The following is a 19,204-nucleotide window of genomic DNA, read 5'->3' on the forward strand; positions in this document are numbered from 1 at the left end:
TTATTACTTTGTTTTTATTAGTCTTCTTTTTTCATATCTTTCTTTATATTGTATACTAGTTTTTAAAACAATTAGTGCAAGATTTACTCTTAAGAGATACTTGAATTCGAAGTTAATTTTGTTCAGTTGAATTTCATGTGTAAGTATTTAAAATAAAATAAAATAAAAATACATACCGACGCGAGTATGTATAAATATGAAGCTGTATTGCTACAGAAGAATCCAAGTGATCAACAATTACATCTGCTTGAGTATATGAATCGTAAGACAACTTTATTCGAACAAAAAATCATTTATACCAATTAGAAGTTCTTGCAGTTATTGAAACTTTAAAGAAGTGGCGTGTTTATGTAACCGGGATTAACATAAAATTGTACATGATACCTTTAAAAGTTTCGAGATGCGCCATTTTTCTTCAGGGATTTGATTTTACAATTGAACACAGATCTGACATCAAAATGCGACATGCTCTTAGCCGAGTGTCTTTTTTATTAATTGAAGATTCATTAAAACATCGTATAATCCAAGCCCAAAAGCTAGACAATTGGGTGAAAGCAATAAAAAAAATAGCAGAAAGCAATTGATATGAAGTCTTCTACTTACAATATAACCTATTATGTAAAGATCTCGCTAAGGGGCTCATCGTGATACCGTCACTGATGCACAGTTTATTGAATTCATTAGATAAGGCAGATAAACCATTATTGTTGTTGTTGTTAGATTGCATAGAATCGATGAAACAAACGCGAAAAATTTACAACTACATATTTAAAATTGTGGATGCTTTTTCTAAATTTGTTTGGCTATACCCACCCTACTCGCAGCTATGATTCTGATGAAGTGATTGGTAAATTAACGAAGCAACCAATTATCAACATTTGCGAATCTAGAAAGAATCGTATCTGACAGAGGAACTGCTTTTACGTCGAAAGCTTTCGAGAAATATTGTGAAGATCAAAACATACCACATCTTTTAATCTGCACAAATGTCTCTGGAGGAAATGGGCAAGTCGAAAGAATTACACAAATAGTTCTAACTTTTCTGACTAAATTGTGCATTAGCCAGCCTCAACAATAGTACAAACACATTGACAGAGTAATGCAATGTGTAAATAACACGCCTTCAAGAAGTATGCATGTATCACCATTTCAAGTCTTAACTGGAGTCGATATTCGAATTAAAAAACAACCTACGGCAGCTACTCGAAGGATTTATATTAGAAAAATTAGATGTGGAAAGAGAAAATTTTGGAGAAAATTTTGTCCGAGACAACATAAACCCCATTCAGAGTGAAAAGAGGAAAACTTTCAAGCATAAAACAAACACAGTTTGGTCCGGGTTTAAAGTTAAAACAAAAATACTTATAAAATAATTAATCAACTTAATCATGATAGATATGAAGTTGAAAAGGTTGATGATGTGAAAGGCCCAAGGCCCACTACTGTAGCAAAGTTCATGAAAAAATGGCACATCTTTCTAGGCGAATAACAATTCAGAATGGCCGAATGAAGGAAGTACACAGAACTACGCTAACAGAACACCATGCAGTATAAACATTTTGTAAATTAGAGTAAGCCTGCGATGTCATTTTCATTTTTATGAATTGGCCTTTCATTTTTTTTTTTCAGTTTAGAGTTGTTTTGCGAATTATTAAAGTTACGTAAGTCAAGCAAATAATTTAATTTATTAGGATGAAGAAAAACATGCCACCCAATTCCTATATAGATTCTCCTCTTACACTCTTTGAACAACTAACCATTAAGATACGATAAAGCAAACAAAAATTGTAAACCAATTTAATATGTATGGCAAAATATCCAAAGATGTTTTCGAATCAGCAATAGTCTAGAAAAATGTTACAAAGAAGAGCTGGCGGAAAATAAAAGCAAAAACATTGAATATAAGCAGCAATGAGATAATGAATATTTTAAATTGAAGGCTAGAAAAAATAAATATTTTAAATTTCGAACTGATAGAATAATATTCTATATAATAAATAAAATTTCTCTTTCTTTAAAGACTTCACAAAAACGTGATCTTAAGAAAAGTGATAAAGAAAAAATTTCAGGCCAAGACTATTCTTCCACACAAAAAGTGTATGCGATCCTCATAGAAAGAAGAATGAGACTACTAACCGCATTATTTAAATGGTGATGGGGCAGACATAAGAACAAATTTAGAAACGCAAGGCACCCAAGGCAATAGAAAATTTCGTAACATTTTATCATTTGAAAGAAAATCTAGTAATGTTTTATGTTTAATAAATATTTTAAAACGTTTATTTTCTCAAATTATTCCGAAATAAACTTAGAATTTAAAGCTATAAAATATATATTTCATTAAATTTGTTTTTATTATATGTTAACATTGTATATATAACGAAGGCACTCTTCCTTTGTTTACATTTATTATAAAAGTAAACTGAATATGTATAGAAATTATACAAAGAAAATGTAAAAAGAAAAAAGATGAGAAATTTTGTTTACCAAAGTATTGAAAAACAAGTTTAAAATTTGATTTTGAAAACAAATTATATATTTAGAGAAATGAACTTAAATTATTTTAAAGCTTTAAAACAAAACAAAAAATGATTGAATGATGAATGATAAAAACGCGTTCAAACCAAATATTTAGTAATGTTTTATATGTAAGTAACTACAGTTAAAAGATATATAAAATGGCCACAAATAATGACACGTTTGACTTAAAAGTAGCGGAGGGTGTAATTTGAATTTAAATAATAAAAATACTTGGATATAATCTTTCTTTCTTTCTTTTCTTCTCCCTTTCTCTGCCATTCTCCCTCGGCCTTTAACCTTCGTTAAAAGCAACGTACAACACCTTTGTTTTAAAAATATCTTAGGACTGATAACACTTAACGTTAACACATAGATTGTAAAAAGATATTACATCTTACAAGTTAAGACTTACATTCTATTATAAGATCAAGAGAAGAATAAGTGATTGCTCTTACTTAACTCATATAAACATTTATAAAGGCTGCTGTTTTGTTGGCACTTTTGGCCAATCAAATGCTTTCACTGACGTGGCCGATGAAGGTGTCGTTTGATGATAGTGATGGTGACCAAATGACGCATTTGATGTTGTATACGACATTAAAGTTTGGTCAAAGGGTTTGTGCGAATTTCGTCTTAAGCCAGAGCTATTTATTTTTGGAGATGTAGGGCGCGTGGAACCAACAGTACTAGTGCTACTTATGGCTGAGACTTGAGGACGTCTATTTTTGCATTTTAATGACCAAAAAAGTATATATAATAAGAAATCATTTTCAATCAAGAGATAATTTTGTACTTTTTCTTTATTGTTGATTCAGAAACATATTAGAAAATTATATTCACCCAAGAACGAATCTTACATATCCACCACTTCAAGGTAACACATAAAAACCGCGAAACTTTCGTTTTATTAAGAGCAAGCAAGCTACTCAAACGATTGAATCTATTTGGCATACAGCTTTTAAATAATCTTAATAAGAAATCGTAGCACATTTCGATTACTACTATCTACTATTTTTAGTTATTTGTAACACAACGAAACGCATTAGGTTTTTTAATACTTTTGTTTTCTTTCGCCCACAAATGCTAATGAAACAAAGTAAATGTACATATACATATGTCTATAATCCGTATATAATCTATGTGATATCTACATCTTTATTCTTCATAGTGAATACAAAAAGTATAAGGGAAAATTTATATGCAGCTTGTAATAAATATTGTTATATTTATCCACATTACCCTCTAATGATTTTTTTCTTTCTTAAACTTACTAAAAATACAAATTCTACATCTCAATTTTCATCTAGTGCAATCCAAATAGATGTGAGTATATAAATATACAAAGTACTAAAAAGGTGTAATGCTTTCTTAATACAATAAATATAGAAGTGAAATAAAGATCACAACAGTAAAAAGTAATGTCTCATCTACGTGAAAGATTCAATTTCTTCATGTTCTTGATATTTTACTAAATGAGCCGAGATTTATCTTTAGAATTTTATAATTAGGACACCATTTAGTCCGTTTAGTTTTTTTTTTTTTTTAATTTTAATATCACAATACAACACACAGAGCAGATTGGACGGATTGATAATAAAAATTTCTAGAGAGATTAGTTTGTTAAGGAGTTATAGAAACAGGAATAAATTTAATGTAATATAATATCCTGATGGTAGTGAATATAGAAATTGTGTATGCTCTAAAATGTTTTTCTAATTTATCTGTAATTTGCTAGTGATTTTTTTGATTTTTTCTAAGCTTTACTTTCCTTATACAGTAACATTAATCCTTCTTAGCATTGTTATTTGAGTATTTCAGTTATACATGCAAATTTACAGTCACCAGTGGATTACTAGCATTTGAACAGCTTAAGATTTTCACATCATCAAAAATAGAAGAAAGTATTTAAAAGAGAACGGAAGGGAAAAGAAATTCAAACATAATTAAAATGTAATTTTGAATCTCTTACTAGAAGAAAAAATGTAGAGTAAATTAAACTTGTGATTTTTTCAAATCTTTTACTGTATACAAAAAAATTATAAAAATTCTTCTATAAGTAAATTAAGATATTTTCACGTTTTCAGTTAAATTATTTCATAAAAGCATAAAATTTACCAAGACAAAGTTTTATACGGTTCGATTTTAACTTAAAAAGCTTCGCATATACCGCTGCAAAGAATTTCAAGAGCTATTTACCTAAAACTCACCTTTGATGGGTAATGGTAAAAACCGATTTAGATACTATACGTTTGCCGTTTTGCCATAAACGTCCAATATACCTCATGCGTTGGATTGATATAATAGCCAAAGCCACTACCCTGGAAATAACATTGAAACGATTTTTTATGAGGTGATTTAATTGCGTTAATTTAAAACTTACTTAAATAATTTTTTTTTATTTTTTTGATTTTCAGTTAATAAATGTTGTCCATCACACGCTGCCAAAGCGCGCTGTTCACTATCGACATAGCTTTGCAGGGAAATTTTCAAGTAACGCTTTTGATACACCAAAGCTTTACGATGTGATTCAACTCTAAGATAACGCCCAAACAAATGATTACAGCGATCCTCCAATTCACTTACATTAGCACTACCGTTCACTTGCGACTCCAGTTCATCACATTTACGTTGCAATTGTCTGCGTTCTTCCACTAAGTAATGAACAGTTTCAGACATTTGCTTGTTCTCTCTAGTATTTTCAGCTAATAAAGCATTAATTTCTTTCATTTTTTGTAAAAACTGCTCAGGCACGGCTTGCGAGCCATCACGATTCGCCAAATTGGCATTGGCGTTGGCTAGCGCCTCGCTTAACCTAGTTTCCCGTTGAGCTGAACACTCGATATCATAACGCAATTGCGCGATAATATTTTTCAGTTTTTCTCTCTCGCTTTCGATTTTTTGCAATTGCGTTTTCCGCTCCTGTAAATCAACCATAAGTTGTGCACTTTCTTTAAGTTGGCGGTCTTTGCGTGCTCGACGTCTTGTTTCAGCTTCTTGCAAACTAGCTATTCGCCCTTCTAAGCTTTCAATTTCTTGTGTTTGCAATGTAAGTCTTTCCTGAAAATGTTCAATTTCCAATTCAGAATTTTCTTTATCTCGCGCTATCTTCTCCATTTCATATTTCAATTTCTCACAATAATCGGTGCGCTCTTCCAGTTCTTTTTCAAAACGCAAACGCTCGCGTTCACTACTTTTTTGCAAATCAGCTGTGCGTTCACGTTCACGTTCATTTTGCGCTGTTAGCAACTTAATTTCACTACGCAAACGTTCAGTGAAGTCAGATTCAAAATCAGGTAAGGATCGTGAAGATTTACGAGGAGATTCGTTGGGTGATTTCAAGAGTGCCGAATTACGTCTGCTCTCCGTGCGCTTCAAGGCGCATAATTGCGTCTGAAAGGATTCACAACGTTGTTTTTCTATTTCCAACTGTTTATGAAGTTCCTCGTCTTGTTCAAGCACTTCTTCTAAACGTTTTCGCAACGATTCAATAATCATCACGTCTTGTTCTTGAATTTCTTGTGAATGTTGTTTTTCTTGTAATAATTCTTTATGTATTTTCTCACCCAGCTCTTGTTGTACAACAATTTGGGCCTTTAACATTGACAATTGATTAAGCAATTCTCTTTCGCCTGCAAAATTCTCGTCATCTGTGGTACCGGGACCGTCAACTAAAACAGGCTTATGCGCGTGACTTCGATTAAGATTATTTTCCTCTTCACTTTCGATGGCCTTCAATATATTTGAGTCAAGCTGTGCGGAATAATTCAGTTCTTTTTCCACTTGCTGAGCTATTTCCTCCACCGAAAACTGTTTAGAGCTATTATAACTGTTTTGCTGTTTTAGTTTTTCCATTTCGCGTTCTAAAGTGGTTATTTGTTTTTCCTTTTCATTTAAGCTCTTTTCAGTTGTGGTAAGTTTAGTGCTCAATGCAAGTAAACGGTCGTCTTTGCATTTTATAGCTCGATTAAGTCCTTCCATTTCATGCCTACGATTCTCATTATCATGGATTGTATATTTGCATTGCTCATGAGCTTCTTCCAAGCATTGCAATTCTTTACGTAAATTCTCTCTTTCCTTAACTTCACGTTCAGTATTTTCAAGTATTTGGCGTTCCATCTCTTTTATACGCTTCAAGTGATTTTCCTCACTTTCTTCATAATTGCGCAAATTTTTTTCATTTTTGCTCAGCAATTCGGTTTTCTCTTTCTTAAGTTTATCTTGTTCTCTTAAAAGTTGTTCAATTTCAAAAGATTTTTCTACGACTTGCCCGCGTAATTCAAGTAAGTCTTTTTGGCAGTTAGTAAAATCATCTTGCAACGCATTTAAACGTAATTGAGTAGATATTAAATTATCTTCATTTTTTTCTTTCTGCTGACTAAGAACATCCTTTTCTGCTTTTAATAAATTCAGATTTTCCTTCAAAATATTCGCCTCCTTTTTCAAATTTTCTACGAGTTGATCTTGATCTTTGTTGGTAGATTGTGGAGTTTGTAAAGGAGTTCTTAACTTCAAATCCTCAGTGACGGCTGAAAAGTTAATTTGTCTTGGTATCAGTAAGGGTGTAATACTACTATCCGATTTGGCAGAACCCAATACGATATTGGGACCCTGAAAATAGTGAGGATTATCAAAAGTATTGGCTTGTTGTAAAATATTGAAGCCGGAAAGATCTTCGCAACGTCTTTGTGTCAAGTTGTCTATTACTGCTTTAGAAGAATCAATTGTTTGCTGTAGAACGCCACCACAACCTTCGGGTACCATAAGGGGAGAACCCATATTCTGGGCCGCTGCCCTTCTAACAACATCTGGTTCATCAAACTCACTAATCGACATTATATCACTTAGAGTGCGGGCACTTAATTTCGCTTTAGATTCTTCAACTTTGACACCGCACGCTTTTGCTGCACCCACCGAAGATGTCTGATTCGTTTCCAAGACAGATTGCAATTCATTTTCTTTGGTTTCCAGCTGTTCTCGCAAATGATCGATCTCGTCGTTCTTGTCGGCCAACATGGTCTCCATTAAATCAGGTAAGGCCAATTTATTAATCATTTCATTTTTGATTTTCTCCTTAAGTTTTTGATTTTCTATCTGCTTTTGTTTCACTTCATTCTCCAAGCGCTCAATGGCGCTGCGATCTGGTTGATGCTCTATCGCCAGTTCAGCCTCTAAACGATCTATAGCCAATTTGCTTTTTTCTAATTGCTGTTTTAAGGCCGCAATTTGTTTGTCCCTCACATCAAGTGTCTCTCTAAGATTTTGAACTTCAGTTTGAAGATCGTGTATGCGAATACTTAAATCGGAAGTGTTAGCACGTTGTAAGTCTTCAGCTCTTTGGCGTTGCTCTTCAAGACGATTTTGCAAAGCCGATATGCGCTGCGTCTGTTCAGACATACGCTCTTGCAATGACTCTCGTTCGTGCTGAAGCTCCTGTATGGGAAATTTGAAATTAGAAGAAAGAATGAAATAAATTCTGCATGTGTATATCTGCGCTAAACCGCTTATCGAAAGCAATTCGAAAGCATTTCATTCTTTTTCTTCTCTTATAATAGTATACGTCTGTAAGGCAGGATATAAGTCGTTTTCACAGTTTTTATATTGTATACAAGATAGTTAATATATTTGAGGTCTATATAGAAATTAAAAAAAAAATTATGTAAATTTCGTATGTAAAATAACGGACCGCAAAAAAAGTTTATTTGTTGGGCAGTGCTTACGTTATGTGCAAAGTCTGTTCGTTAGTTCTTTCAAAAAAAAAAAACCTTGTGTCCATATATGTACGATTAACCTGATTAGCGAAACAAGTTTACCCATACCTGTCTGTCACTACGTCCGCCATGCTTCCGCTTTGCTAAAATTCTATCTTATCTAAATTTCAGAGAATGGGTGGATAACCGGCTTCAAGATGTGTTTTAATAAAAGATTTTTAATTAGGAAGCATTCATAAAAAAAAGTTCTCAATATCCTGTCATATGGGTTTGTAGAGTTTTAATTGGGACCATACACGCAGTTTATAGTTTAGATTACTATCGATGCAAACTCTATATAAATAGATATAGGGAAGATTTGAATATAAGAAATCAACAAAAAAGATTTCTCAGAAGTTCAGTAGTTTTTGACCATGTGAAATTGCTAAAAAAAACCCAGGCAACAAATAAAAATAAATCAGATTAAAACAGCACAATTTTTACTCTGACCTGACAAATCTGTGTATAATTTAGTGTTAGTGCCCACTGCGAAGTAGAGGATCTAACAATCGTTATTGCTTACTAATTGTGCATAAATAGTTTTCTGCTTGATAACAAAAACAAACACAAAACATAGTCAACATATTTAACATAACACCTGAATGCAAGAAACTCTGCTAACCAATAATCATAGAGATTTAATTTATGTGAACAATATGCAAACAAACTAAGTAAAATTTCTTTTGTTAATTTAAGCGAATTTTATCCATTAGACTTTTAGTATATATGACCAAAAACGCACAAATAAAGAGACAGATGTTATGAAGATTCTGTGCAAAGTGAAAATATTATTAATTTATATTGACTGTTGCAAACATCCATGTATTGCAACGGAAGTCTTAGCGCCCCGACGTTGAGCCAGGTAGCTTGGACTCACCTTACACTTGCTTATCCTAAATACGCAAAGTAAATTTCAGTACAATAAGTTTCAAATCAATACCTCTCGCACATTATTAGCTTCTTTTCAATCAATTAAAGCTTGCTATGCTAAGTTATAAATTTTTATCTGGGCTTTTGCGACTGTAAAGAGATTCCAACCACAGCTAATAAAAAGTCATATAAACGGACGGACGTAAAAGATAAGCAGACATGGAGAAATTAACTTGACATTATGCAGCGATCAATGTTATGTTTCATGCCATCATTTCAGTTGCGTGTTTCTGATTGCAACAACCGGGATCACAAATTCTCTTTACCACATATTTCAGTGATGGGCATGCGAAGATAACAGACTATATTAAACACTTTCCGGTTTTGACTGACGTAATTTTCATGTAGTAAAACGTTTAACAGTCTTCCTACGGATGGTGGTGTTCAATTAAAATGAAAAATTAAACTTATTTCATCATGGTTTATAAGAACATCTTATTTCAATGAAGTGGAACGGTTCAATTACCTTGAGCTTCTATATATCTCTCTCTTCCTGATTCTTATACTCATGACCAAAGGATAAGAGGTATACTCATTTTGTCAAACCGTTTGCAACACCCAGAAAAAAGTTTCAGAGACCCCACAAAGCCACATATTCTTGATCAAAATCAAATTCTAAATCGATTTAAGCATGTCCGTCTATCCGTCTGTATAATGCCTGTTGTAAACATTCTCCTGGCCGAAAAAATTAAGCTATCTTCTTCAAATTTTGCAGAAATATTGAACGTTCTTGTACGCAGTTTATTAGCCTAATCAGTATGAGAACACGCCCACAGAGCTAATTAAACTGAGAACACCTCTCTTTTTCAAAACCAAAAAAAAAATGGTTTTTGCTCATTACTCAAAAATTTGAACAGATATTCTATTGGCGATATTGTAGCACCTGTATAAAATTGAAAAAAATTGATCACGCCTACCCAAAATTATAATGTATCAAAGTTTAATTTTTTTTCAATATCTTTATAAGGGGCAGACACAAGTTTCAAAAACCCCATAAAGTATATAAATTCTAGTTCAGTTTCAAATTTTGAATGCACATGTCCGTCTGTTCTTCTGTCCATCTATCCGTCTGCGCAACCTTGTACTATTTGTGGTAAACATTCTACCGTTAGAGAAAATGCGCCCAATTCATATTATATGGCATGAAAATTTAGTTCTCTTACTTTTTTTGCTTTTTTTACGATAACGGTGATGAGCATAAAAATTCGAATATAATTTTTTTTTTTTTTTTTTTTAAGTACTTTTGGTGCAAGTAATGGTAAAAGTATTTCTACCATAAATTTTTGATAACCCATAGCATCAATATCTTACCCCAAAGCAATATCCAACAAAAATATTGCAATGATTATAATCCATACTTCAACAGCAGTAATGCCAACGATACAAACTGCAAATTTTTTAATAAATAAAACTCAGTTTTAATTAAGAAAAAACACTTTCGTTTAAATGAAAACGAAAAAAAAAAAAAAATAATAGTAAAAAAATGAAATGATCTCCCTACACATGAGGCATGGTGCATTCAACGAAAAAGTTCATAAACAGCGTTTTGTGCAACTGTGATGAACGTATGACGACTGCCAGTAGCTACAAACTGTCTATGAACGAACAAGAGAGAAACCCTAAATGAATGAATGTCATGAACTCTGCGGAGCATTAACTTCTCTTTATTTTTGTTCTGTTACAACACAAAAACAGAATGCAAAACAAACACAGATTTTTCTTATTGAATTACTTGAGATAATGCAAAATTACTGGAAAAGATGAATAGAATATTTAAAAAAAAAAATTTTTTTTTAAATCACTTAAGTTGTACAAGTACAATAAACACTTGATGTGAACTTTGACCGCAACAAACGCAGATTCTTTTGTAGTCGATTAAAGAGCAAAGAAAGGAACAAATACAATGTTTCTAAAGCATTGTAGAGATCAATTACGACTACTTTTGCATGCGCCCGTGTATATACAGCAATTCAAAGATTTCAAATGTCAGCAATTTTATACAGATTACTTCGTTTTATCCCTTTGCGAATATTTTTCCGCATATTTTTGGCTATAGTTTATCGTACATTCAATTTTACATATTTGCACATTTTTCTGCAAACAGGCATGAACTAAATTATTTTTTTAATCCCGTTATGATATGTTTGCAAAACATCTATTTTCGTAATGAGTGCGAAATATTTAACCCAATTTTAATATTATTTAAAAAAAAAAAAATGCTAAACCGCCAAGCATTATTGTGGACGTCATTTACTAAATATAATGAAAGAAAATTTTTATTCACATTACCGGCCCCTACGAATCTTTTCATCTGTACGGCACTTGCTATTTCTTAAATATATAAATGAATGTTTGAACATGAATTACTTTTATACCTGAACGTAGGACCAATTATATACATTTTAAACTAATATCGGCCTCAAATGAAAACCAAGTTAGCGACTTTTTGTAAACCCGCATTCTTACATATGATTCAGTTCGTATTTTTTACATCTAGATGTAATTTTATAGAGAAAGCCCGACAAATGTGGTGCAGTCACTTCCAGTATTACCTAAATCAAAGATTTAAGGTTGCGTGGCCATAGCAACTGTAGGAAACCGATCATGGCGTGACTCAAAAACTGATACTCTGCAGTGAGACTGCAGATAGACTGTACATAAACAGACATAAACATATCGACTTTTAACAGAATATGCATTGTTGTGGAGCTCAATGAATTGCACTTTGCACCAAACTTGACATTTATTGTAATTAATAAGCGGCCACGATTGTTTTCAGGGAACCTTACATAGGTTTAAAATAGAGCAGGACCCATTTTGTAGTTTTTGCAAATGCATCGAAGAGACTAAAGACCGGTTCTTTGTCTGTCCGAAACACTATTAAGAATGACAAAGACTATACAAAAAAATCGAAAAGAGGTAAATACATTGTTCTTAATATTTGTATTTTATTTCTTTTTATACCTACCACTGAAGGATGGGGGGGGTATGCTGATTTTGTGTCGCAATGTTTGGACACCCCAAAAGGATGCTTCAGGGTCCCTATTAAGTATATATATTCCTGATCAGCGCGAAATTCTGGTTCGATTAATCCATGTCTCTGATCCTCTGTAAGCCTGTATCATGTGTTGTTGTGGTGTTGACAGACACCCTTTTGAACGCAAAAATGAAGATATTGAAAATGACCGAAATGGTTCAGAGCACATGTCCGCAGCGAAGCGTAAACTTAACATAATCACGTATCTTTAGGCAAAAATTTGTGGACTTTTGTTCATTACCCAAAAATTAAGAAAGATTTAAGTCTGCGATTTCCTACATTTATTTTACGGGAAATTCTGGTATTTACGTGCGAAAATGGAAATTGATTTTGTACATTCCGGAAATGAAGATATATTCACCGCGTAAAAATGCGTTAATTCTAAGAAAAAATTATAGTAGACGTCTCGACGTAGTGGGTTAATTTTTTCTTAATAATACCGCCGATATTGGTATCAAATAAAAGTACTTACAGAGTAGAATGCAAAAAACGAAGTGTGTTAATTCTAAATTAATTGTGGTGGATGTCACGACGTAGTAGATTAAGTTTTCTTAACAATACCTAAGAGGTGAAAGATAAATTTTTATCCGATTCACTTTTTTATGATCGTAAATAAAGCATTGGGGTGCTACAGATTTTAAGAGTGGCGGGTACGCGAGAATCGGCGTTAGCCGAATATAACTTTCTTGCTTCAGTGTTTTTAACTTTTTAAAGTGTACAGGCTTCAAGAGTTGATGGAAAACTCTGACGCAACTTTTTCAATTGTACAAATTTTGCGAACGTTTTTGAATTGAATGCATTGAACCGCTCTGTGAATTTTTACAGCTCTTACAACTTTCTATAATAAAACGAATTTAACGACGTACCAGCGTTTTTTTGGGATGGAAAGAAAGGTAATTGAAGAATAACACTCATATTCGTTATATTAACTTTACATTGAAGTATGAAAAAAATAATTTTTTTTTTTTAACAATGATTTTTCTTAATAGCTAAAGCTATTCTTCTATCCCTCGTGCTAGTCTTTAAAATTATGTTTCGGCAAAAGCCCGCTTTTAGTTTCAAATGCCCGTACACTGTTCTATAAAGTTAATTACTTAAAGATTATGTTTCTTTTCTACAATCGTCCAATACCAATCGGAATCGATACAAAATGATTACATCAGCAAAAAGAACATTGTTTGTGAAAAGCACAAGCTTTACATGGTTAGAAGTGGCCTGCAATTATTAGCAGCTGCAGTTTCTTACGCTCGTTGAAAAGGAGTTCGGATAACATTCAAAATTTTGTGATCATGAAAGAAACGGACCCTTAAAAGAGTTAATTTCGCCTGAAAACACACCAACAAAACCCTAAAAGTTATTCCCAATAAACGAAAAGTGGCGTTGCAAGACATAGTTCATATTATAAAGATACCAAAAACACTATTTTGCATGAAAAAGAATGTGTTCCAAATGGCTACCGTGGCATCGCGTTCACAGTAGAAAAGTACAACACACAGTGTGACAAATCATTAACTACCATGCCAAATTTCTACTCAAGCCCCTATAATCTTCACATCCGGCCATCAGCAACTACTATCTATTTGCAAATCTTAAAAGAATGCTCCAAGGAGAAAAATTAGAGTTTACTTGACATGTTTTCACGCCTTTTTCTAGAGTCTCTCGCACGGATCTCGTAAATACTGATTTTAGCAAATCGTGAGTAAGATAACCGTAACTTATTTATCTTCAAACTCCTTGCTTCTGGCTTCGCTTTCTACTTAGTAAAAAAGGATAACCTCGTATCTGCACAGCAGATCATTCATGGTTCTGGATGAATTTTCCGTGACGTCTGGCGACCCTGACAGCCACATAGGACCAGTTTTATTTATTTTATGCATTCGTGACCCCTCGCCGGTAATTAAATCCAGGCAGATTTCAATGCACACTGACGATGGTAAACTGTTCTCTTCCTTCTCCTTGGAATCGCAATCGTATCAGCTTCAAACTGGCTTAAATAATTTGGTTATATGGTACTCATTAAATTTCATAAAATTAAAAAACGCAAGAAGCTTTCTTTCTTAAGAAGGAAGTCATTTAGTATTGAGTATTTCATTGACTCACATAAGTTGGAAAACGTTGATTCGTTCAAAGAGTTAGGGGTTCTATTTGACTAAAGATTACATATTTAAGTAAAACAAGGTCCACGCTTGGTTCAATTAAGAGGTAGTGCAAAGAGCTTAAGGATCCTTACATTAAACGTTGTACATGTGCTTAGTTAGGCCAATACTTATTAATGCTTCTGTTATATGGTCTCGTTCCTATAGGTGCTTTGAAGATTCAGTTGAATCCATTGAAGAGAGATTCTTGCTGTTTGTCCTTCTAAATTTGGGTTGGAGCCCCGTTCTGTCTCTGGCTCCTCATGATCTTGTCTGCGTTATCATCATTTGATAAACGTAGATAAGCTTCAATATATCTCACCGCTTCTCTTGGCACTTTATGTTCACTAAACTGAGTCAATGTGAATACAATTATGAGCTGTTTAACCCGTTCAGAGTCGTTTGTAGAGACCTGAATTTTGTCTATCACTGGATGTCAATATCGGATTCTTTAAAGTCTATCAAAACAACTTTGCTTAACATCGCATTTAAACTACCTTGCAATCTTAACATTTCGCTATGATGCGAATTGGTGTTGTTTACTGTATCGGTTGCCATGCTTCTGTGTGCTTGCAATGGTTTATGGGTTCACTTGCAATTTGGTCCTCTACTGGTTGTGGGTGTGCCTCTGTACTAGTTGTATACACAAGTTTTTTCTTTGTTTTTTTCGCCTTCTTATTTATTTATACATCAATTATTTTTTAATAATTATTGTTTCTTTTTTTTTTATTTCCTATATACTTTATACTAGTTTTTAACATTAATTAATAAAAGATTTACTTCTAAGAGTCAATTGAATTCGACTATTAATTTGTCTTAACTGAGTCTCATGTGTAAGTCAATAAAATAAATAAATAAATAATCCCGAGGCTTATTTTCAGATGTGTTTTAATGTACTTTGGTTTTTTAATCGGACAATAATTCTTTTCCAAATTCAGAATCTATATCTACTATTGAGAAGTTATTTATAAAAAATCGTTGATATTTTCAATTATATTAAAATGGGCGTTCCGTAAATTATTAAGTATAATAAAGAGATTTATGGGATTTCTGTCGATCGCGAGGATCATCGTATTTCATCCGTAAAATTGTTCTTAACTTTAACTTTCTGCTTAATTTTTCGACAATTTGAAATGATAAGTTTCAAGGAAAATATGGGCGTAGCAAAGACGTGTAAGAGTTTCTCGCTATTTGGACATATATATGTGATCACTAGCGCATATATTTACGCATTACAAGACGCGCAAAATTCGTACTTTTCAATATTTTTTACAAGAATGTGTGCTTACACAAGCATAAAAAGTATTATTGTAAATAATCAATATAAAATTAAAGTAAACATTAATTTATTTAGTTTTCATTTATTATACCGACTTGAAAAAGAAAGATATAAAAACCGGAGCTATGATGTTAAAAAGGTATGCCAAAGCATTTTATATTGGATTAGGATCTTCGTCGTTTTTTGTGTCAATTTTTAATACCAGCTTAACAGAACTTCTTATAGACAATTTAATTATTATGAATATCATACCGACTGTACACATATTCGTGGGCCATATGCATATATTTAAACTATGGAATTAAAAAAAAAAAACACAATACGCGTTTACATTGAAAATTTTTGCTTTTCTTTATCAATTCTTTTAATGCATAACAATTAATTACAACAAAGAAAAATTGTAAAAAAAAATTCTTCCCACTTTGGCTTGTTTTTGACAAAATTTTGGCAAACATTTAGGGAAATTTGCAAATATATTTTTTTTTATTTGCGGACAAACAATAAAAATGGTTTTGGGAAACTTACCCTAAACGGACTCATTTTAAGCGATATATGTTTTTGTAACATTTATAAATTAAAACAAAATTCTTTAAAAAAAATTAATTTTCATATTTTTGAAAGAAAAAAAAACCACTAAAGACATCGAAGTCTTTGTCACTTACGAAAAGAGAATTAATTCAATTGAATGTTCTGCGTACAAAGACTCACAATTGACTAACATCAGAAACACTTAATAATTTAAATAAATAAAGGGGGATGCAGGCAAATAACTAGAGAAAGGAAGAGTAAACAAAAACCATAACAATAATAAGAAATATTTTTTGTAATTAAATGATCTCCCAATAATAAAAATCTCACTGCTATAGTTAAGTATAGTTGCGAGGAAAAACTTTTCATAAAATTATCGAGTGAGTGGTTGCTACAGTATGAAAGAAAGAAAGAAAGCTTTCGATTTCAAAAATATGAAAGCTTTTTGCTTTCACGATTTTCATTGGATCCGTTGTTTCCTTGTTTGCATAAATAGCTATAAAAAAGAAAATAAGAAAATACAGCAACTCACCACACATACTGCTCTTATGTGAGTCATTTGCATTTCTAAATCTCTTAGACGTTTAACGGATGCCTCTTCTACGCGCGAATGCTTTGACAACTTATCGGCAATGCGTTGTACACCTTCCATGGCGAGCGAGTGTTGGCGTGGTGAAGGATGAACTGGGGATTCTTGTAGACCAGCATCAACTGTTGCCGGCAACGATGACGGCGCAGAGCCGTGCACCGACACATCTTCAGTAGCACTTAAACTGCCCGAATTTGAAGCATTCGAATGATGTAAAGATTCTAAGTTCTTAGTTTTCTGATCCAAACAGTTCTCTATATCGCGCAATTGCTCCACTACCTGATCTAAAACAAGACTTTGTTCCGCAGTTGGACGTATATTTTGTAATTTATCTTCCAATTGTTTAACGCGCATTTGATAGCCACATTCAATCTCAGTTCTCAGACTTTGGACTTCACTTTGCAAAGTGTCATTAGAACGGTTTTGCAAGTTAATATAATTTTCCAATTCCTTATCAAAAAAGAAAAAGAAAAAGAATTAGTTTAGAATCTTTTGTCCACAAATAATCCATATTTTAATATATTCATGAGAGTCGATATAATAATATGCCTGCTCCTATACTAAGTGTGGCCTAAGATCCTCAAACTCAAGATTTGTGTTTCATAGTAGATTGTACGAATTAAATTTCTCTCAGAATACGCTTAGTTAAACAAAGCACGTCAGACAGAAAAGAAGCTGAAAAAATTCGGTCAGAAATTCTCGTAATCAAAAACTTCACAAGTTCGCCATGATTTTATTATAAATAATAGAAAAGAATCACGCATAAAGAGTGTGTATTAATAATCGGGCCATTAAAATGTCCATATGCAACAAAACACTACAATTTTCACAAATTTCCTTTAAATAAGGGACGTCCAATTGTTTGCTCTATATAAAACTATTCTATAAGTAATTTCGAGTTTCGCATTTGACATCGTTTCATCAGGGTTCGTCAGGGTTCGTAACCGCCATTTTAGACGCCCAATATAAAATTTTTTACTATTCCCTTGATTCTTATTATAATAAGAAGAGAAAAAACCCTACCTTAACTTTTTCACTCATTACATGTTCATTAAGAGCCTTTGCTTCAATCTGAGTTTCTAGATCAGATATAATTTCTCTCAATACAAATATTTTATCAATCGAAGCTTTCAATTCCACTTCAAACTTGTCACTTTTATTGATCGAGTCTTGCAGTTTTTTTGTTAAGCCACGCATTTGGACCTCCAATTGTTCAACCTATGAGTAAAAATGAAAGAAAAAAGAATAATCCAAAGGAAACTTAATTAAACAATAAATATCTTATACGCCAAACTAAAATTCAAACTTACATTCACAAAAATTCTTGCATTGAGTGCATACAATAAAAATGAGTTATTTTCGTTTAACAAAGAGAAACGATTAGTGCTTAAAGCATAAAGTTAGAAAGAAATAAGTATTAAAGATAAATTTTATTTTAATATATATATATATATATATATATATTTTTTTTTTTTTTTTTTTTTCTTATATTATCAATATGTTTTTTAGAGCTAAAGAGAAACCAATAAAGCATTAATAAGAGTAACGTAACACAACTTGGATGGATAGAGGAATTATTGTAAACCCAAAAACAATACAAATGTGCATCGCATTTTATAAAATATCCATTTAGATATTTTCGCATAATATTCATACACATGCAGCACCTTTACTTTTTCAATATGTTATCCATAATTTCCCTTAAACAGGTCCGCATAGATTACCTTAAATCGCAAAACAATTGCAAAACATACCAACATCCATATGACTTTCCGCAAAATAAAATTTTTATACATTTAAATACGAAGCATAAGAGAAACGTAAAAAATAAAAATTAAAGAAAAACTAAAAGAAAAAATCATGTACTTTTTACACCAATCCTTAAATTCAAATTAACCAAAGACGAAAGATGGATAAGTAGTGGTACTGGAAGGTTTAATATAATAACCGTCATTCATCAACAACCAAATAAAATCAATATTGGGAGTAAAATATCCGTAAAAGTAAAAATAATGCAGTGGGAGTAGGTGTGGTAGGATATCACTGTTAGATATTTTAGCCATCCAAACCATATAAAAAAAAGTTTGCGTAAAAGTTGAACTCACCTCCTCAGAGGCATTAACATAATTACTGCACTCTTTTTCTTTATCGCGTAACTGTCCTTTAATGTTTGCAATTTCGCACAGAAATTCGTCACGTTCCTGCTCACGTTCGGCTGCCTGCTCTTCCAAGAATTGTCGTGTAGCTTTTAACTGTTTATCGGCCGTATCAATCTTCAAACGATGTTTTGAAGGTATAAAAATTAAAACTAGATTTATAATCCAGACAAGGAAACTAAGTCTAACTTATGTTGAAGAAATTTTATAACAAAACCAAAAACATAAGCGAAAAATTCTTTATTTCAGTAATAATTTTCTTCACCTTTTTTCACAATAAACT

The 19,204-nt window shown here is 32.4% G+C and overlaps 1 protein-coding gene across 7 annotated transcripts in view; it reads right to left on the minus strand.

Annotated features, from left to right (window-relative positions):
- Positions 1 to 2,526: 2,526 nt before the first annotated feature.
- The window catches only part of LOC119637925 (protein MLP1), a 55,693-nt gene continuing 39,015 nt past the window's right edge, over positions 2,527 to 19,204 (minus strand). For 2 of the 7 annotated variants that reach the window (XM_038034372.1, XM_038034369.1), the window contains 6 exons: positions 18,871 to 19,038; positions 17,789 to 17,983; positions 16,709 to 17,215; positions 4,901 to 7,950; positions 4,728 to 4,838; positions 2,527 to 3,239 (listed from right to left, as the gene is read on the minus strand). In XM_038034372.1, the coding sequence (XP_037890300.1) occupies positions 2,993 to 3,239; positions 4,728 to 4,838; positions 4,901 to 7,950; positions 16,709 to 17,215; positions 17,789 to 17,983; positions 18,871 to 19,038 (4,278 nt within the window). In that variant the 3' untranslated portion in view covers positions 2,527 to 2,992. Of the gene's footprint in view, positions 3,240 to 3,283; positions 4,388 to 4,727; positions 4,839 to 4,900; positions 7,951 to 16,173; positions 16,279 to 16,708; positions 17,216 to 17,788; positions 17,984 to 18,075; positions 18,166 to 18,870; positions 19,039 to 19,204 lie in introns of those variants that run through there. The other 5 variants (XM_038034373.1, XM_038034370.1, XM_038034374.1 and 2 more) reach the window with 4 other exon arrangements.

Source organism: Glossina fuscipes, unplaced genomic scaffold (assembly GCF_014805625.2).
Source record: "Glossina fuscipes isolate IAEA_lab_2018 unplaced genomic scaffold, Yale_Gfus_2 61, whole genome shotgun sequence".
NCBI classification, from domain to species: Eukaryota; Metazoa; Arthropoda; class Insecta; order Diptera; family Glossinidae; genus Glossina; species Glossina fuscipes.